This window comes from Oncorhynchus nerka, linkage group LG14 (genome assembly GCF_034236695.1).
Source record: "Oncorhynchus nerka isolate Pitt River linkage group LG14, Oner_Uvic_2.0, whole genome shotgun sequence".
Classification (NCBI taxonomy): domain Eukaryota; kingdom Metazoa; phylum Chordata; class Actinopteri; order Salmoniformes; family Salmonidae; genus Oncorhynchus; species Oncorhynchus nerka.
In genome coordinates, this window is record NC_088409.1 from 101,136,865 (window position 1) to 101,157,926 (window position 21,062).

At 41.3% G+C, this 21,062-nt stretch overlaps 2 protein-coding genes across 4 annotated transcripts in view; one reads left to right on the top strand and one right to left on the bottom strand.

Moving 5' to 3' along the window:
* The first annotated feature begins 817 nt into the window (after nucleotides 1–817).
* LOC135559710 (C-X-C chemokine receptor type 5) lies at nucleotides 818–16,843 on the top strand. Its single transcript, XM_065000642.1, is given in 6 exon segments — nucleotides 818–901; nucleotides 2,079–2,259; nucleotides 6,419–6,867; nucleotides 8,363–8,560; nucleotides 15,098–15,119; nucleotides 15,122–16,843. Coding segments are annotated over 6 exon segments (1,023 nt in total). The 5' UTR covers nucleotides 818–886; the 3' UTR covers nucleotides 15,280–16,843.
* Nucleotides 16,844–20,924: 4,081 nt separating this feature from the next.
* bcl9l (bcl9 like) overlaps nucleotides 20,925–21,062 on the bottom strand; it is a 121,269-nt gene continuing 121,131 nt past the window's right edge. For all 3 annotated transcript variants that reach the window (XM_065000645.1, XM_065000643.1, XM_065000644.1), the window contains one exon: nucleotides 20,925–21,062. This exon is cut by the window's right edge and continues 1,256 nt beyond it. The gene's annotated coding sequence lies outside the window, so the exon portion shown is untranslated.

A 21,062-nucleotide genomic window follows, 5' to 3' on the forward strand; every position in this document is an offset into this window, starting at 1 on the left:
TCCTATTTAAACCCTCCCTCAGTCCGTCCTCATCACCTGATTCAATACCATAACAATCACCTGGGGGGGGGGGACGCTCACTTCTTTAATACACACGATGTACACGTGTACAACACACAGCACAATAACTTCACAATATTCAGCAAGCTTAATACTTCTCAGTATCGTAGTCTAGCTATCCCTTTTTCTTCAGATGTAGTTAAAGAAGGCATGCCTGTGTTTTCATTTGTCCTCTGCCACCCATATATGCACCACACAAGTAAAATACACTTCTATTTTATTTAAATGCCGAATCTAAATGTGAATCAAATAACACGCATGCATGATGAGTCATGATGAACTGCTCATGGTTCAATGGATATAAAACACAAACCCAAGGAAATGTGCCGAACCTAAATGTAAATCAAATAACACGCATGCATGATAAGTCATGATGAACTGCTCATGGTTCAATGGATATAAAACCAAAACCCAAGGAAATGTGCCGAATCTAAATTGTGCAAATTCTAAACATTGTTTAAACACTGTAATTATGTTAATGCATAACTCCCTCATTTGCATCAATTAATTCCATCTTAACTACCTCATTAGTTCCTCTTCTATTTGATCTGATGAATAGAACACGAGGGAATACAAATCATGCTTTTCGTTAAAGCTCATAACTTTATGAACCAACTTAACCCTACTAGCCAACTATAATCAATCAGATCACTCATGGGCGCATCATAAACAAGCCTATTGAGGAAGTGACTACTGCATTGGTTGAATAGTTCTTGTCTGTTTATAGCATGAGGGGGGGGGGGGGGTCAAGGGATATAAAACCCAAACCCAGCATTACTCACACCACATCAGGGTCACCTGAAATTAGTATAACAAGCTAAAAAGAATGACTTATGATGAGGTGAGTCTGGCTAACTGAATGCATTACATCCATGCAGGTCTGAGCAGATTATTTTTGTAAGTGAGGATTGCCTCCAGAGCTAGAAATGTGGGTTTACCATATCTGGTTGAGTCTGGCTAACTGAATGCATTACATCCATGCAGGTCTGAGCAGATTATTTTTGCAAGTCTGTTTACCATATCTGGTTGTTCTGATTCTCAAGGTTAAAACGTGTGTTATTTAATGTGCACTGTATCCCATTACTTTAGAAAATGTAAATCTATTGAAATGAAATGGTAATATTCAATTGGTTAGTTTATTGTAATGGTGTTGACAGAATAAATGTTGTTTTAAATCCCTGTATTATTTTTATTTTTTTATCTGTACAATGTGTAACCTTTATTTAACCTTTATTTAACTCGGCAAGTCCGTTAAGAAGACGATACTGGGCCAATTGTGCGCCGCCCTACGGGACTCCCAATCAGGGCCGGATGTGATACAGCCGGGATTACAGCCACTTAGATTCTGACCATGGCTAAAAAAAAGAGCTATTTCGTAACAACAATTGAATGATTGAATAGCGTAACCGGAAGGTTGCAAGTTCAAACCCCCGAGCTGACAAGGTACCAATCTAGTCGTTCTGCCCCTGAACAGGCAGTTAACCCACTGTTCCTAGGCCGTCATTGAAAATAAGAATTTGTTCTTAACTGACTTGCCAAGTTAAATAAAGGTGAAATAAAATCATCAGAAGGGTGAATTGGTTACGGATGCCTGATCACAAATCCATGTACTACTTACTGTAAGAGAGGAAGTGAAAAATGTCTGCTCTCCTCCCTATTTCCTGTCTATTTGTGTTATATCTCTACAGAGGAAAGACACACACAGATGTCCTCTCTTTTATACTGCTGGGCTTCCTCTTTCCTACCTCTTTTCACTGCACTTGTCCACACCAATTAAAAGCAATTAAGCCACAAAACATTTTACGTTGAAACAACATCATTATCTTGTTATCTTGTCAAAGAGCTACAATGGACATTGACAGGATCTCAGGACTTCAAGCTGTGAGGTGTAAAGTAAAAGTACATCAATCAATACACAACACAATATATAACTTTCACCAGCGACACATGATTTACAATCTGCTTTTTAACCTGATTTTCACCCTGATTTTCAACCTGTTTTTCAACTTGTTTTTCAGGGCTCATTTGAGGACGGGGGTCTTTTCTATGGCTTTGATAACTACTCAGAATTGCTGGAGAGTCCTGACAACAGTAGCAGTGATACTGAGTACACCTGTCATGACGGAGCAGGTCTCCAGCTGTTTCATACTGTGTTCCAACCCCTGGTCTACAGTCTGGTGTTCTTCCTGGGGCTGACAGGTACACACACACCTGTTTCATATTGTGTTCCTGGTCTACAGTCTGGTGTTCTTCCTGGGGCTGACAGGTACACACACACCTGTTTCATATTGTGTTCCTGGTCTACAGTCTGGTGTTCTTCCTGGGGCTGACAGGTACACACACACCTGTTTCATATTGTGTTCCTGGTCTACAGTCTGGTGTTCTTCCTGGGGCTGACAGGTACACACACACCTGTTTCATATTGTGTTCCTGGTCTAAGTCTGGTGTTCTTCCTGGTCTACAGTCTGGTCTACAGTCTGGTGTTCTTCCTGGGGCTGACAGGTACACACACACCTGTTTCATATTGTGTTCCTGGTCTACAGTCTGGTGTTCTTCCTGGGGCTGACAGGTACACACACACCTGTTTCATACTGTGTTCCTGGTCTACAGTCTGGTGTTCTTCCTGGGGCTGACAGGTACACACACACCTGTTTCATATTGTGTTCCTGGTCTACAGTCGGGTGTTCTTCCTGGGGCTGACAGGTACACACCCACCTGTTTCATACTGTGTTCCAACCCCTGGTCTACAGTCTGGTGTTCTTCCTGGGGCTGACAGGTATACACACACCTGTTTCATATTGTGTTCCTGGTCAACAGCCTGGTGTTCTTCCTGGGGCTGACAGGTACACACACACCTGTTTCATATTGTGTTCCTGGTCTACAGTCTGGTGTTCTTCCTGGGGCTGACAGGTACACACACACCTGTTTCATATTGTGTTCCTGGTCTACAGTCTGGTGTTCTTCCTGGGGCTGACAGGTACACACACACCTGTTTCATATTGTGTTCCTGGTCTACAGTCTGGTGTTCTTCCTGGGGCTGACAGGTACACACACACCTGTTTCATACTGTGTTCCAACCCCTGGTCTACAGTCTGGTGTTCTTCCTGGGGCTGACAGGTACACACACACCTGTTTCATATTGTGTTCCAACCCCTGGTCTACAGTCTGGTGTTCCTACGGGATCTTCCAATAGTCCAGGTATAACACTACCTAATAACAGTCTATGTGTATTATCTTCTGGTTCCACCAGGTAACAGTCTGTGTATTATCTTCTGGTTCCACCAGGTAACAGTCTGTGTATTATCTTCTGGTTCCACCAGGTAACAGTCTGTGTATTATCTTCTGGTTCCACCAGGTAACAGTCTGTGTATTATCTTCTGGTTCCACCAGGTAACAGTCTGTGTATTATCTTCTGGTTCCACCAGGTAACAGTCTGTGTATTATCTTCCGGTTCCACCAGGTAACAGTCTGTGTATTATCTTCCGGTTCCACCAGGTAACAGTCTTTATGTGTATTGTCTTCTGGTTCCACCAGGTAACAGTCTGTGTATTATCTTCTGGTTCCACCAGGTAACAGTCTGTGTATTATCTTCTGGTTCCACCAGGTAACAGTCTGTGTATTATCTTCCGGTTCCACCAGGTAACAGTCTGTGTATTGTCTTCTGGTTTATCTTCTTCTGGTTCCACCAGGTAACAGTCTGTGTATTATCTTCCGGTTCCACCAGGTAACAGTCTGTGTATTATCTTCCGGTTCCACCAGGTAACAGTCTTTATGTGTATTATCTTCCGGTTCCACCAGGTAACAGTCTGTATTATCTTCCGGTTCCACCAGGTAACAGTCTGTATTATCTTCCGGTTCCACCAGGTAACAGTCTGTGTATTATCTTCTGGTTCCACCAGGTAACAGTCTGTATTATCTTCCGGTTCCACCAGGTAACAGTCTGTGTATTATCTTCCGGTTCCACCAGGTAACAGTCTGTGTATTATCTTCCGGTTCCACCAGGTAACAGTCTGTGTATTATCTTCCGGTTCCACCAGGTAACAGTATGTGTATTATCTTCTGGTTCCACCAGGTAACAGTCTTTATGTGTATTATCTTCCGGTTCCACCAGGTAACAGTCTGTATTATCTTCCGGTTCCACCAGGTAACAGTCTGTGTATTATCTTCTGGTTCCACCAGGTAACAGTCTGTGTATTATCTTCTGGTTCCACCAGGTAACAGTCTGTGTATTATCTTCCGGTTCCACCAGGTAACAGTCTTTATGTGTATTATCTTCCGGTTCCACCAGGTAACAGTCTGTGTATTATCTTGTGGTTCCACCAGGTAACAGTCTGTGTATTATCTTCTGGTTCCACCAGGTAACAGTCTGTGTATTATCTTCTGGTTCCACCAGGTAACAGTCTTTATGTGTATTATCTTCCGGTTCCACCAGGTAACAGTCTGTGTATTATCTTCTGGTTCCACCAGGTAAGTCTGTGTATTATCTTCTGGTTCCACCAGGTAACAGTCTGTGTATTATCTTGTGGTTCCACCAGGTAACAGTCTGTGTATTATCTTCTGGTTCCACCAGGTAACAGTCTTTATGTGTATTATCTTCCGGTTCCACCAGGTAACAGTCTGTGTATTATCTTCTGGTTCCACCAGGTAACAGTCTGTGTATTATCTTCCGGTTCCACCAGGTAACAGTCTTTATGTGTATTATCTTCTGGTTCCACCAGGTAACAGTCTGTGTATTATCTTCTGGTTCCACCAGGTAACAGTCTTTATGTGTATTATCTTCTGGTTCCACCAGGTAACAGTCTGTGTATTATCTTCTGGTTCCACCAGGTAACAGTCTTTATGTGTATTATCTTCTGGTTCCACCAGGTAACAGTCTGTGTATTATCTTCTGGTTCCACCAGGTAACAGTCTGTGTATTATCTTCCGGTTCCACCAGGTAACAGTCTGTATTATCTTATCTTCTGGTCTTCCACCAGGTAACAGTCTGTGTATTATCTTCCGGTTCCACCAGGTAACAGTCTGTGTATTATCTTCTTTATGTGTATTATCTTCCGGTTCCACCAGGTAACAGTCTGTGTATTATCTTCTGGTTCCACCAGGTAACAGTCTGTGTATTATCTTCTGGTTCCACCAGTATTATCTTCTGGTTCCACCAGGTAACAGTCTTCTTCGGTATGTGTATTATCTTCCGGTTCCACCAGGTAACAGTTCTGTGTATTATCTTCTGGTTCCACAGGTAACAGGTAACAGTCTGTGTATTATCTTCTGGTTCCACCAGGTAACAGTCTGTGTATTATCTTCTGTATTATCTTCCGGTTCCACCAGGTAACAGTCTGTGTATTATCTTCTGGTTCCACCAGGTAACAGTCTGTGTATTATCTTCCGGTTCCACCAGGTAACAGTCTGTGTATTATCTTGTGGTTCCACCAGGTAACAGTCTGTGTATTATCTTCTGGTTCCACCAGGTAAGTCTGTGTATTATCTTCTGGTTCCACCAGGTAACAGTCTGTGTATTATCTTGTGGTTCCACCAGGTAACAGTCTTTATGTGTATTATCTTCCGGTTCCACCAGGTAACAGTCTGTGTATTATCTTCTGGTTCCACCAGGTAACAGTCTGTGTATTATCTTCTGGTTCCACCAGGTAACAGTCTGTGTATTATCTTCTGGTTCCACCAGGTAACAGTCTGTGTATTATCTTCCGGTTCCACCAGGTAACAGTCTTTATGTGTATTATCTTCCGGTTCCACCAGGTAACAGTCTGTATTATCTTCCGGTTCCACCAGGTAACAGTCTGTATTATCTTCCGGTTCCACCAGGTAACAGTCTGTATTATCTTCCGGTTCCACCGGGTAACAGTCTGTATTATCTTCCGGTTCCACCAGGTAACAGTCTGTATTATCTTCCGGTTCCACCAGGTAACAGTCTGTGTATTATCTTCCGGTTCCACCAGGTAACAGTCTGTGTATTATCTTCCGGTTCCACCAGGTAACAGTCTTTATGTGTATTATCTTCTGGTTCCACCAGGTAACAGTCTGTGTATTATCTTCTGGTTCCACCAGGTAACAGTCTGTGTATCTTCCGGTTTATCTTCTTGGTTCCACCAGGTAACAGTCTTTATGTGTATTATCTTCCGGTTCCACCAGGTAACAGTCTGTGTATTATCTTCTGGTTCCACCAGGTAACAGTCTGTGTATTATCTTCCGGTTCCACCAGGTAACAGTCTTTATGTGTATTATCTTCCGGTTCCACCAGGTAACAGTCTGTGTATTATCTTCTGGTTCCACCAGGTAACAGTCTGTGTATTATCTTCTGGTTCCACCAGGTAACAGTCTGTGTATTATCTTCTGGTTCCACCAGGTAACGGGCTGATGTTAACGGTGCTGCTGAAACGCCGCGGCCTCCTGCGGATCACAGAGATCTATCTGTTACACCTGGGCCTGGCTGATCTGATGCTGCTTGCCACCTTCCCCTTCGCACTGGCACAGGTGTCCTTGGGGGTGGTGTTCGGAGACGTCCTGTGTAAACTGATTGGGCTGATGAACCGACTCAACTTCCTTTGTGGGAGTCTCCTCCTGGCATGTATCGGCTTCGACCGTTACCTGGCCATCGTGCATGCCATCACCAGCCTCCAGAGCCGACGCCCCAGGAACGTACACCTCACCTGCCTGGCACTGTGGCTCGTCTGTCTGGCCTTGTCTGCTCCCAATGCTGTGTTCCTGTCTGTAGGGGAGAGTCCCATAGACCCGACTCAGCTCTCATGCTTCTTCCACAGTCACGGTCTCCATGCAAACAACTGGGATCTGACGGTGGGTCCCCCTCAAACGGCTCAGCACTTAATTTCTCTGATCCAGTTATTTCATTGGCTTGTGACCTGGATGGAATCTCTCAGCCATAGACAGGGAGTTAGACCTGGATGGAATCTCTCAGCCAGAGAGTTAGACCTGGATGGAATCTCTCAGCCAGAGACAGGGAGTTAGACCTGGATGGAATCTCTCAGCCATAGAGTTAGACCTGGATGGAATCTCTCAGCAAGAGACAGGGAGTTAGACCTGGATGGAATCTCTCAGCAAGAGACAGGGAGTTAGACCTGGATGGAATCTCTCAGCAAGAGACAGGGAGTTAGACCTGGATGGAATCTCTCAGCAAGAGACAGGGAGTTAGACCTGGATGGAATCTCTCAGCCAGAGACAGGGAGTTAGACCTGGATGGAATCTCTCAGCCAGAGAGTTAGACCTGGATGGAATCTCTCAGCCAGAGACAGAGAGTTAGACCTGGATGGAATCTCTCAGCCAGAGACAGGGAGTTAGACCTGGATGGAATCTCTCAGCCAGAGAGTTAGACCTGGATGGAATCTCTCAGCCAGAGAGTTAGACCTGGATGGAATCTCTCAGCAAGAGACAGGGAGTTAGACCTGGATGGAATCTCTCAGCAAGAGACAGGGAGTTAGACCTGGATGGAATCTCTCAGCAAGAGACAGGGAGTTAGACCTGGATGGAATCTCTCAGCCAGAGACAGGGAGTTAGACCTGGATGGAATCTCTCAGCCAGAGACAGAGAGTTAGACCTGGATGGAATCTCTCAGCCAGAGACAGAGAGTTAGACCTGGATGGAATCTCTCAGCCAGAGACAGGGAGTTAGACCTGGATGGAATCTCTCAGCCAGAGAGTTAGACCTGGATGGAATCTCTCAGCCAGAGAGTTAGACCTGGATGGAATCTCTCAGCAAGAGACAGGGAGTTAGACCTGGATGGAATCTCTCAGCAAGAGACAGGGAGTTAGACCTGGATGGAATCTCTCAGCCAGAGACAGGGAGTTAGACCTGGATGGAATCTCTCAGCCAGGGAGTTAGACCTGGATGGAATCTCTCAGCCAGAGACAGGGAGTTAGACCTGGATGGAATCTCTCAGCCAGAGACAGGGAGTTAGACCTGGATGGAATCTCTCAGCCAGAGACAGGGAGTTAGACCTGGATGGAATCTCTCAGCCAGAGAGTTAGACCTGGATGGAATCTCTCAGCCAGAGACAGAGAGTTAGACCTGGATGGAATCTCTCAGCCAGAGAGTTAGACCTGGATGGAATCTCTCAGCCAGAGACAGGGAGTTAAGACTGTCAAAGCAAAGAACAGATGCAGTTGTCAGACTTAGCCAGTAGGTCTTTTCAAATAACCAGTTTGTATCCCAAATGGCACCCTATTCACTATTGGTCAAAAGTATATATAGGGAATAGGGTGCCATTTGGGGTGGATCACTGGTGTCTCAATCTAGTGGGAGTAAACCAAGGGATGTATTTGTACCTCTGTTCCAGGAGCGGCTCCTGACCCACGTGCTGTGTTTCTTCCTGCCTCTCGGGGTCATGACCTACTGCTACGCTGCGGTGGCGGTCACCCTGCACCATAGCCAGAGAGGTCAGCGCAGCCTGGAGAAAGAGGGCGCCATCAGGCTGGCTGCACTACTCACTGCTGTGTTCTGCATGTGCTGGCTGCCCTACAACATCACCATGCTGGTGTGAACTGATTCATTCATTTCATTGATTTGATGATCCCCAAAAATAATGTATCTAGTCAAGAACATGTAGAATGTTGTTTAGACTGTTTTTGTTTTTAAATCAACGATAACACAAAGTAACTGTGGTGTAAGAAATGGTCCCCTATTCCCTATATAGTGCACTACTCTTGATCAGAACCCTGGGTCCTATAATACAGTACATAGAACTATATAGTGCACTACTCTTGATCAGAACCCTGGGTCCTATAATACAGTACATAGAACTATATAGTGCAGACCTTGATCAGAACCCTGGGTCCTATAATACAGTACATAGAACTATATAGGCAGTTACTCTTGATCAGAACCCTGGGTCCTATAATACAGTACATAGAACTATATAGGCACTACTCTTGATCAGAACCCTGGGCCCTATAATACAGCCATAGAACTATATAGTGGAATCTCTTGATCAGAACCCTGGGTCCTATAAGACAGTACATAGAAAGATATAGTGCACTACTCTTGATCAGAACCCTAGGTCTTATAATACAGTACATAGAACTATATGGCACTACCTTGATCAGAACCCTGGGCCCTATAATACAGTACATAGAACTATATAGTGCACTACTCTTGATCAGAACCCTGGGCCCTATAATACAGTACATAGAACTATATAGTGCACTACTCTTGACCAGAACCCTGGGTCCTATAATACAGTACATAGAACTATATAGTGCACTACTCTTGATCAGAACCCTGGGCCCTATAATACAGTACATAGAACCATATAGTGCAGGTCTTGACCAGAACCCTGGGCCCTATAATACAGTACATAGAACTATATAGTGCACTCACTGCTGTGTTCAGAACCCTGGGCCCTATAATCACCAGCTGGTAGAACTGATTCAGTGCATTTCATTGATTTGAACCCTGGGCCCTATAATACAGTACATAGAACTATATAGTTGTTTAGACTACTTTTGACCAGAACCCTGGGTCCTATAATACAGTACAAAGTACATAGAACTATATAGTGCACTACTCTTGAACAGAACCCTGGGCCCTATAATACAGTACATAGAACTATATAGTGCACTACTCTTGACCAGAACCCTGGGTCCTATAATACAGTACAAAGTACATAGAACTATATAGTGCACTACTCTTGATCAGAACCCTGGGCCCTATAATACAGTACATAGAACTATATAGTGCACTACTCTTGATCAGAACCCTGGGCCCTATAATACAGTACATAGAACTATATAGTGCACTACTCTTGAACAGAACCCTGGGCCCTATAATACAGTACATAGAACTATATAGTGCACTACTCTTGACCAGAACCCTGGGTCCTATAATACAGTACAAAGTACATAGAACTATATAGTGCACTACTCTTGAACAGAACCCTGGGTCCTATAATATAGTACAAAGTACATAGAACTATATAGTGCACTACTCTTGAACAGAACCCTGGGCCCTATAATACAGTACAAAGTACATAGAACTATATAGTGCACTACTCTTGAACAGAACCCTGGGTCCTATAATATAGTACATAGAACTATATAGTGCACTACTCTTGACCAGAACCCTGGGCCCTATAATATAGTACAAAGTACATAGAACTATATAGTGCACTACTCTTGATCAGAACCCTGGGCCCTATAATACAGTACATAGAACTATATAGTGCCCTACTCTTGAACAGAACACTGGGCCCTATAATACAGTACAAAGTACATAGAACTATATAGTGCACTACTCTTGAACAGAACCCTGGGTCCTATAATACAGTACAAAGTACATAGAACTATATAGTGCACTACTCTTGATCAGAACCCTGGGTCCTATAATACAGTACAAAGTACATAGAACTATATAGTGCACTACTCTTGAACAGAACCCTGGGTCCTATAATACAGTACATAGAACTATATAGTGCACTACTCTTGACCAGAACCCTGGGTCCTATAATACAGTACATAGAACTATATAGTGCACTACTCTTGATCAGAACCCTGGGCCCTATAATACAGTACATAGAACTATATAGTGCACTACTCTTGACCAGAACCCTGGGCCCTATAATACAGTACATAGAACTATATAGTGCACTACTCTTGACCAGAACCCTGGGCCCTATAATACAGTACATAGAACTATATAGTGCACTACTCTTGATCAGAACCCTGGGCCCTATAATACAGTACATAGAACTATATAGTGCACTACTCTTGATCAGAACCCTGGGCCCTATAATACAGTACATAGAACTATATAGTGCACTACTCTTGAACAGAACCCTGGCCCTATATAATACAAAGTACATAGAACTATATAGTGCACTACTCTTGATCAGAACCCTGGGCCCTATAATACAGTACATAGAACTATATAGTGCACTACTCTTGACCAGAACCCTGGGCCTATAATACAGTACAGTACATAGAACTATATAGTGCACTACTCTTGACCAGAACCTCTTGACCAGAACCCCCTATAATATAGTACAAAGTACATAGAACTATATAGTGCACTACTCTTGATCAGAACCCTGGGCCCTATAATACAGTACATAGAACTATATAGTGCACTACTCTTGACCAGAACCTTGGGCCCTATAATATAGTACAAAGTACATAGAACTATATATATAGTGCATATAACATAGAACTCTTGATCAGAACCCTGGGCCCTATAATACAGTACAAAGTACATAGAACTATATAGTGCACTACTCTTGATCAGAACCCTGGGCCCTATAATACAGTACAAAGTACTTGACCAGAACCTATAATATAGTGCACTACTCTTGATCAGAACCCTGGGCCCTATAATACAGTACAAAGTACATAGAACTATATAGTGCACTACTCTTGATCAGAACCCTGGGCCCTATAATACAGTACAAAGTACATAGAACTATATAGTGCACTACTCTTGACCAGAACCCTGGGCCCTATAATACAGTACATAGAACTATATAGTGCACTACTCTTGACCAGAACCTTGGGCCCTATAATATAGTACAAAGTACATAGAACTATATAGTGCACTACTCTTGATCAGAACCCTGGGCCCTATAATACAGTACATAGAACTATATAGTGCACTACTCTTGAACAGAACCCTGGGCCCTATAATACAGTACAAAGTACATAGAACTATATAGTGCACTACTCTTGATCAGAACCCTGGGCCCTATAATACAGTACAAAGTACATAGAACTATATAGTGCACTACTCTTGAACAGAACCCTGGGTCCTATAATATAGTACAAAGTACATAGAACTATATAGTGCACTACTCTTGAACAGAACCCTGGGTCCTATAATACAGTACAAAGTACATAGAACTATATAGTGCACTACTCTTGAACAGAACCCTGGGTCCTATAATACAGTACAAAGTACATAGAACTATATAGTGCCCTACTCTTGAACAGAACCCTGGGCCCTATAATACAGTACAAAGTACATAGAACTATATAGTGCACTACTCTTGAACAGAACCCTGGGTCCCTATAAGTACAAAGTACATAGAACTATATAGTGCACTACTCTTGATCAGAACCCTGGGCCCTATAATACAGTACAAAGTACATAGAACTATATAGTGCACTACTCTTGATCAGAACCCTGGGCCCTATAATACAGTACAAAGTACATAGAACTATATAGTGCACTACTCTTGATCAGAACCCTGGGTCCTATAATACAGTACATAGAACTATATAGTGCACTACTCTTGAACAGAACCCTGGGCCCTATAATACAGTACATAGAACTATATAGTGCACTACTCTTGACCAGAACCCTGGGCCCTATAATACAGTACATAGAACTATATAGTGCACTACTCTTGACCAGAACCCTGGGCCCTATAATACAGTACATAGAACTATATAGTGCACTACTCTTGATCAGAACCCTGGGCCCTATAATACAGTACATAGAACTATATAGTGCACTACTCTTGACCAGAACCCTGGGTCCTATAATACAGTACAAAGTACATAGAACTATATAGTGCACTACTCTTGATCAGAACCCTGGGCCCTATAATACAGTACATAGAACTATATAGTGCACTACTCTTGATCAGAACCCTGGGCCCTATAATACAGTACATAGAACTATATAGTGCACTACTCTTGATCAGAACCCTGGGTCCTATAATACAGTACAAAGTACATAGAACTATATAGTGCACTACTCTTGAACAGAACCCTGGGTCCTATAATATAGTACAAAGTACATAGAACTATATAGTGCACTACTCTTGAACAGAACCCTGGGCCCTATAATACAGTACAAAGTACATAGAACTATATAGTGCACTACTCTTGATCAGAACCCTGGGCCCTATAATACAGTACATAGAACTATATAGTGCACTACTCTTGACCAGAACCTTGGGCCCTATAATATAGTACAAAGTACATAGAACTATATAGTGCACTACTCTTGAACAGAACCCTGGGCCCTATAATACAGTACAAAGTACATAGAACTATATAGTGCACTACTCTTGATCAGAACCCTGGGCCCTATAATACAGTACATAGAACTATATAGTGCCCTACTCTTGAACAGAACCCTGGGCCCTATAATACAGTACATAGAACTATATAGTGCACTACTCTTGACCAGAACCTTGGGCCCTATAATATAGTACAAAGTACATAGAACTATATAGTGCACTACTCTTGAACAGAACCCTGGGCCCTATAATATAGTACATAGAACTATATAGTGCACTACTCTTGACCAGAACCCTGGGTCCTATAATACAGTACAAAGTACATAGAACTATATAGTGCACTACTCTTGAACAGAACCCTGGGTCCTATAATATAGTACAAAGTACATAGAACTATATAGTGCACTACTCTTGAACAGAACCCTGGGCCCTATAATACAGTACAAAGTACATAGAACTATATAGTGCACTACTCTTGAACAGAACCCTGGGTCCTATAATATAGTACATAGAACTATATAGTGCACTACTCTTGACCAGAACCCTGGGCCCTATAATATAGTACAAAGTACATAGAACTATATAGTGCACTACTCTTGAACAGAACCCTGGGCCCTATAATATAGTACATAGAACTATATAGTGCACTACTCTTGAACAGAACACTGGGCCCTATAATACAGTACAAAGTACATAGAACTATATAGTGCCCTACTCTTGAACAGAACCCTGGGCCCTATAATACAGTACAAAGTACATAGAACTATATAGTGCCCTACTCTTGAACAGAACCCTGGGTCCTATAATACAGTACAAAGTACATAGAACTATATAGTGCCCTACTCTTGAACAGAACCCTGGGTCCTATAATATAGTACAAAGTACATAGAACTATATAGTGCACTACTCTTGAACAGAACCCTGGGTCCTATAATACAGTACAAAGTACATAGAACTATATAGTGCCCTACTCTTGAACAGAACCCTGGGTCCTATAATACAGTACAAAGTACATAGAACTATATAGTGCCCTACTCTTGAACAGAACCCTGGGTCCTATAATATAGTACAAAGTACATAGAACTATATAGTGCACTACTCTTGAACAGAACCCTGGGTCCTATAATATAGTACAAAGTACATAGAACTATATAGTGCACTACTCTTGAACAGAACCCTGGGTCCTATAATACAGTACAAAGTACATAGAACTATATAGTGCACTACTCTTGAACAGAACCCTGGGTCCTATAATACAGTACAAAGTACATAGAACTATATAGTGCACTACTCTTGAACAGAACCCTGGGTCCTATAATATAGTACAAAGTACATAACTATATAGTGCAATACTCTTGACCAGAACCCTGGGTCCTATAATATAGTACAAAGTACATAGAACTATATAGTGCACTACTCTTGAACAGAACCCTGGGTCCTATAATATAGTACAAAGTACATAGAACTATATAGTGCACTACTCTTGACCAGAACCCTGGGTCCTATAATATAGTACAAAGTACATAGAACTATATAGTGCACTACTCTTGACCAGAACCCTGGGTCCTATAATATAGTACAAAGTACATAGAACTATATAGTGCACTACTCTTGACCAGAACCCTGGGTCCTATAATATAGTACAAAGTACATAGAACTATATAGTGCACTACTCTTGAACAGAACCCTGGGTCCTATAATATAGTACAAAGTACATAGAACTATATAATGCACTACTCTTGAACAGAACCCTGGGTCCTATAATATAGTACAAAGAACTATATAGTGCACTACTCTTGAACAGAACCCTGGGTCCTATAATACAGTACAAAGTACATAGAACTATATAGTGCACTACTCTTGAACAGAACCCTGGGTCCTATAATATAGTACAAAGTACATAACTATATAGTGCAATACTCTTGACCAGAACCCTGGGTCCTATAATATAGTACAAAGTACATAGAACTATATAGTGCACTACTCTTGACCAGAACAAAGGTCAAAGAAGTGCAGTTTAAACTATAGGGAACATTGACGTCTCTCCACTGTGACGTTTAGGTGAAGACCCTGGTGGATCGGGGTTGGACTCTGGTATGAGCTGCCAGTCCCGGACTAGTTTGGATAAGGCCTTGGTGGTGACAGAGAGCCTGGGCTACACACACTGCTGCCTCAACCCGTTGCTGTACGCCTTCACTGGGGTACGGTTTCGACAGGATCTCCTGAGACTGCTGGCCCACTGAGTCTGCGGTAAAGGGGTGAACTCCGAGGGGACGGGAGTAAGACGCCAGCGTGGTTCTCTAAAGGACTCACCACCATGTTGACCACCAGATTGTTACAACTAAGGTGAAAAGGTGTCTTATTACACCGCGTTTCTTTAAAAGGATACGGACGGTTCATTCTGATCTTTGAATTAATTATGACTAAAACTATTGTATTTTCAGCTTACAAATTAATTTTACTGTTTTACTGTTACAACTAAGAGCTGTTAGAGCTTGTGAATCATTAATCAACGCTCTGTCTGTCTAACCTCTCTATGGGGTTGTGGATCAATAATCAACGCTCTGTCTGTCTAACCTCTCTATGGGGTTGTGGATCAATAATCAACGCTCTGTCTGTCTAACCTCTCTATGGGGTTGTGGATCAATAATCAACGCTCTGTCTGTCTAACCTCTCTATGGGGTTGTGGATCAATAATCAACGCTCTGTCTGTCTAACCTCTCTATGGGGTTGTGGATCAATAATCAACGCTCTGTCTGTCTAACCTCTCTATGGGGTTGTGGATCATTAATCAACCTCTCTTTATGGGGTTGTGGATCAATAATCAACCTCTCTTTATGGGGTTGTGGATCAATAATCAACGCTCTGTCTGTCTAACCTCTCTATGGGGTTGTGGATCAATAATCAACGCTCTGTCTGTCTAACCTCTCTATGGGGTTGTGGATCATTAATCAACCTCTCTTTATGGGGTTGTGGATCAATAATCAACCTCTCTTTATGGGGTTGTGGATCAATAATCAACCCTCTGTCTGTCTAACCTCTCTATGGGGTTGTGGATCAATAATCAACCCTCTGTCTAACCTCTCTATGGGGTTGTGGATCAATAATCAACCTCTCTTTATGGGGTTGTGGATCAATAATCAACGCTCTGTCTGTCTAACCTCTCTATGGGGTTGTGGATCAATAATCAACCCTCTGTCTAACCTCTCTATGGGGTTGTGGATCAATAATCAACACTCAGTATGTCTAACCTCTCTTTATGGGGTTGTGGATCAATAATCAACCTCTTTATGGGGTTGTGGATCAATAATCAACCTCTCTATGGGGTTGTGGATCAATAATCAACCCTCTGTCTGTCTAACCTCTCTATGGGGTTGTGGATCAATAATCAACGCTCTGTCTGTCTAACCTCTCTTTATGGGGTTGTGGATCAATAATCAACCTCTCTATGGGGTTGTGGATCAATAATCAACCCTCTGTCTGTCTAACCTCTCTATGGGGTTGTGGATCAATAATCAACGCTCTGTATGTCTAACCTCTCTTTATGGGGTTGTGGATCAATAATCAACCTCTCTATGGGGTTGTGGATCAATAATCAACACTCAGTATGTCTAACCTCTCTTTATGGGGTTGTGGATCAATAATCAACCTCTTTATGGGGTTGTGGATCAATAATCAACCTCTCTATGGGGTTGTGGATCAATAATCAACCCTCTGTCTGTCTAACCTCTCTATGGGGTTGTGGATCAATAATCAACGCTCTGTCTGTCTAACCTCTCTTTATGGGGTTGTGGATCAATAATCAACCTCTCTAACAACCTCTCTATGGGGTTGTGGATCAATAATCAACCCTCTGTCTGTCTAACCTCTCTATGGGGTTGTGGATCAATAATCAACGCTCTGTATGTCTAACCTCTCTTTATGGGGTTGTGGATCAATAATCAACCTCTCTATGGGGTTGTGGATCAATAATCAACACTCAGTATGTCTAACCTCTCTATGGGGTTGTGGATCAATAATCAACCTCTTTATGGGGTTGTGGATCAATAATCAACCTCTCTATGGGGTTGTGGATCAATAATCAACCCTCTGTCTGTCTAACCTCTCTATGGGGTTGTGGATCAATAATCAACGCTCTGTCTGTCTAACCTCTCTATGGGGTTGTGGATCAATAATCAACCCTCTGTCTAACCTCTCTATGGGGTTGTGGATCAATAATCAACCCTCAGCATGTCTAACCTCTCTATGGGGTTGTGGATCAATAATCAACACTCAGTATGACTAACCTCTCTTTATGGGGTTGTGGATCAATAATCAACCTCTTTATGGGGTTGTGGATCAATAATCAACCTCTCTATGGGGTTGTGGATCAATAATCAACCCTCAGTATGTCAAACCTCTTTATGGGGTTGTGGATCAATAATCAACCTCTTTATGGGGTTGTGGATCAATAATCAACCCTCTGTCTAACCTCTCTTTATGGGGTTGTGGATCAATAATCAACCCTCTGTCTAACCTCTCTATGGGGTTGTGGATCAATAATCAACCCCCAGTATGTCTAACCTCTCTATGGGGTTGTGGATCAATAATCAACCCTCTGTCTAACCTCTCTATGGGGTTGTGGATCAATAATCAACCCCCAGTATGTCTAACCTCTCTATGGGGTTGTGGATCAATAATCAACCCTCTGTCTAACCTCTCTTTATGGGGTTGTGGATCAATAATCAACCCTCTGTATGTCGAACCTCTATGGGGTTGTGGATCAATAATCAACCCTCTGTCTAACCTCTCTCTATGGGGTTGTGGATCAATAATCAACCCTCTGTCTGTCTAACCTCTCTATGGGGTTGTGGATCAATAATCAACCCTCTGTCTGTCTAACTTCTCTATGGGGTTGTGGATCATTAATCAACCCTCTGTCTAACCTCTCTCTATGGGGTTGTGGATTAATAATCAACCCTCTGTCTGTCTAACCTCTATGGGGTTGTGGATCAATAATCAACCCTCTGTCTGTCTAACCTCTCTATGGGGTTGTGGATTAATAATCAACCCTCTGTCTGTCTAACCTCTATGGGGTTGTGGATCAATAATCAACCCTCTGTCTGTCTAACCTCTATGGGGTTGTGGATCAATAATCAACCCTCTGTCTGTCTAACCTCTCTATGGGGTTGTGGATCAATAATCAACCCTCTGTCTAACCTCTCTATGGGGTTGTGGATCAATAATCAACCCTCTGTCTGTCTAACCTCTCTCTATGGGGTTGTGGATTAATAATCAACCCTCTGTCTGTCTAACTTCTCTATGGGGTTGTGGATCATTAATCAACCCTCTGTCTAACCTCTCTCTATGGGGTTGTGGATTAATAATCAACCCTCTGTCTGTCTAACCTCTATGGGGTTGTGGATCAATAATCAACCCTCTGTCTGTCTAACCTCTATGGGGTTGTGGATCAATAATCAACCCTCTGTCTGTCTAACCTCTATGGGGTTGTGGATCAATAATCAACCCTCTGTCTGTCTAACCTCTATGGGGTTGTGGATCAATAATCAACCCCTCTGTCTAACCTCTCTATGGGGTTGTGGATCAATAATCAACCCTCTGTCTGTCTAACCTCTCTATGGGGTTGTGACAACATTCACCTGCTTGTACCTCGTGTGTATATACTGACATACGGAGTCTTCCTTGATGCAGTAACCCAATGTTCGACAAACGCTTGTGCTTATAAACGTCTATTTGTGTTCTGGATAGCTTATAAACGTCTTTGTGTTCTGGATAGTTTATAAACGTCTTTGTGTTCTGGATAGTTTATAAACGTCTTTGTGTTCTGGATAGTTTATAAACGTCTTTGTGTTCTGGATAGTTTATAAACGTCTTTGTGTTCTGGATAGTTTATAAACGTCTTTGTGTTCTGGATAGTTTATAAACGTCTTTGTGTTCTGGATAGCTTATAAACGTCTTTGTGTTCTGGATAGTTTATAAACGTCTTTGTGTTCTGGATAGCTTATAAACGTCTTTGTGTTCTGGATAGCTTAAACGTGTGAAAGTGTAATATTGTTCTTTAGCCAATAGGCCTGTATTGCCAATTATTGACTGTATGTGAAATGTATTGAATTAAAAAAAATATATACAAAAAATATGATTGAGTGCTTCCCAATGTTGTTCACACCATCTTTATCCCCCTACGACTCATCAGATTGGTGACTACTGTGTATAAAAAGTATAAACTACGGTGTCTATAGGTATTAACTACTATATCTAGAAGTATAAACTACTGGGTCTAGAAGTATAAACTACTGTGTCTAAAGTATAAACTACTGTGTCTAAAGTATAAACTACTGGGTCTAGAAGTATTAACTACTATATCTAGAAGTATAAACTACTGTGTCTAGAAGTATAAACTACTACATCTAGAGTATAAACTACTGGGTCTATAAGTATTAACTACTGTGTCTAGAGTATAAACTACTGTGTCTAAAATATAAACTACTGGGTCTAGAAGTATTAACTACTATATCTAGAAGTATAAACTACTGTGTCTAGAAGTATAAACTACTACATCTAGAGTATAAACTACTGGGTCTAGAAGTATAAACTACTGGGTCTAGAAGTATAAACTACTGGGTCTAGAAGTATAAACTACTGGGTCTAGAAGTATAAACTACTGGGTCTAGAAGTATAAACAACTGGGTCTAGAAGTATAAACTACTGGGTCTAGAAGTATAAACTACTGGGTCTATAAGTATAAACTACTGTGTCTAGAGTATAAACTACTGGGTCTATAAGTATAAACTACTGGGTCTAGAAGTATTAACTACTGTGTCTGAAGTATAAACTACTGTGTCTGAAGTATAAACTACTGTGTTTGGAAGTATAAACTACTGGGTCTAGAAGTATAAACTACTGTGTCTGAAGTATAAACTACTGTGTTTGGAAGTATAAACTACTGGGTCTAGAAGTATAAACTACTGTGTCTAGAAGTATTAACTACTATATCTAGAAGTATAAACTACTGTGTCTAAAATATAAACTACTGTGTCTAGAAGTATTAACTACTATATCTAGAAGTATAAACTACTGTGTCTAAAATATAAACTACTGTGTCTAGAATATTAACTACTATATCTAGAAGTATAAACTACTGTGTCTAAAATATAAACTACTGTGTCTAGAAGTATTAACTACTATATCTAGAAGTATAAACTACTGTGTCTAGAGTATAAACTACTGTGTCTAAAGTATAAACTACTGGGTCTAAAGTATAAACTACTGTGTCTAAAGTATAAACTACTGTGTCTAGAGTATAAACTACTGTGTCTAGAAGTATAAACTACTGTGTCTAGAGTATAAACTACTGTGTCTACAAGACTAAATGACTGTGTCTAGAAGAAGAGAAGTATGAACTGCTGTCTGAAGAATAAACTACCGTGTCTGAAGTATAAAATACATAAAAGGTCAATGACTCCAACACAATGACATGGATAGACTACTGGGTCTAGAAGTATAAACTACTGGGTCTAGAAGTATAAATAGATAGAGTTCAGTATTCTTTCATTTTTTTTTATTAAAACACAGTTATACAGGACACTTGCAAACAATCACATCATCTTATATACAGCAACTATATATATATATATCAGATATATTTATATATATATATCATATATATTTATATATTCCAGTTTGGTAGCCGGAGGAGAAAAAATAATCAATGATATCAAACATATATAAATCAATAGGCTTTGCCTCACAACCGTAAACCTCGTCCAAAACAAATACAGTCATCTGTGAAAAGGCTCCATATTTAACAGACATGGTAGAAAATGGCTTCAGATATCTTTATTAAACCGTTGTCATGGCAACTCTCCAATATTATTACATTTAAAAAAAAAAAAAATCAGTTATGAAGATTATCATGTTTAAACCATTTCGAAGCGATAATAACAGTATTAACATTGATGAAAACATATGAGACAATGGAAAAAACACCCTATTGAAAAAAAACTTGGTTTTTACAGTAATTCTGCAT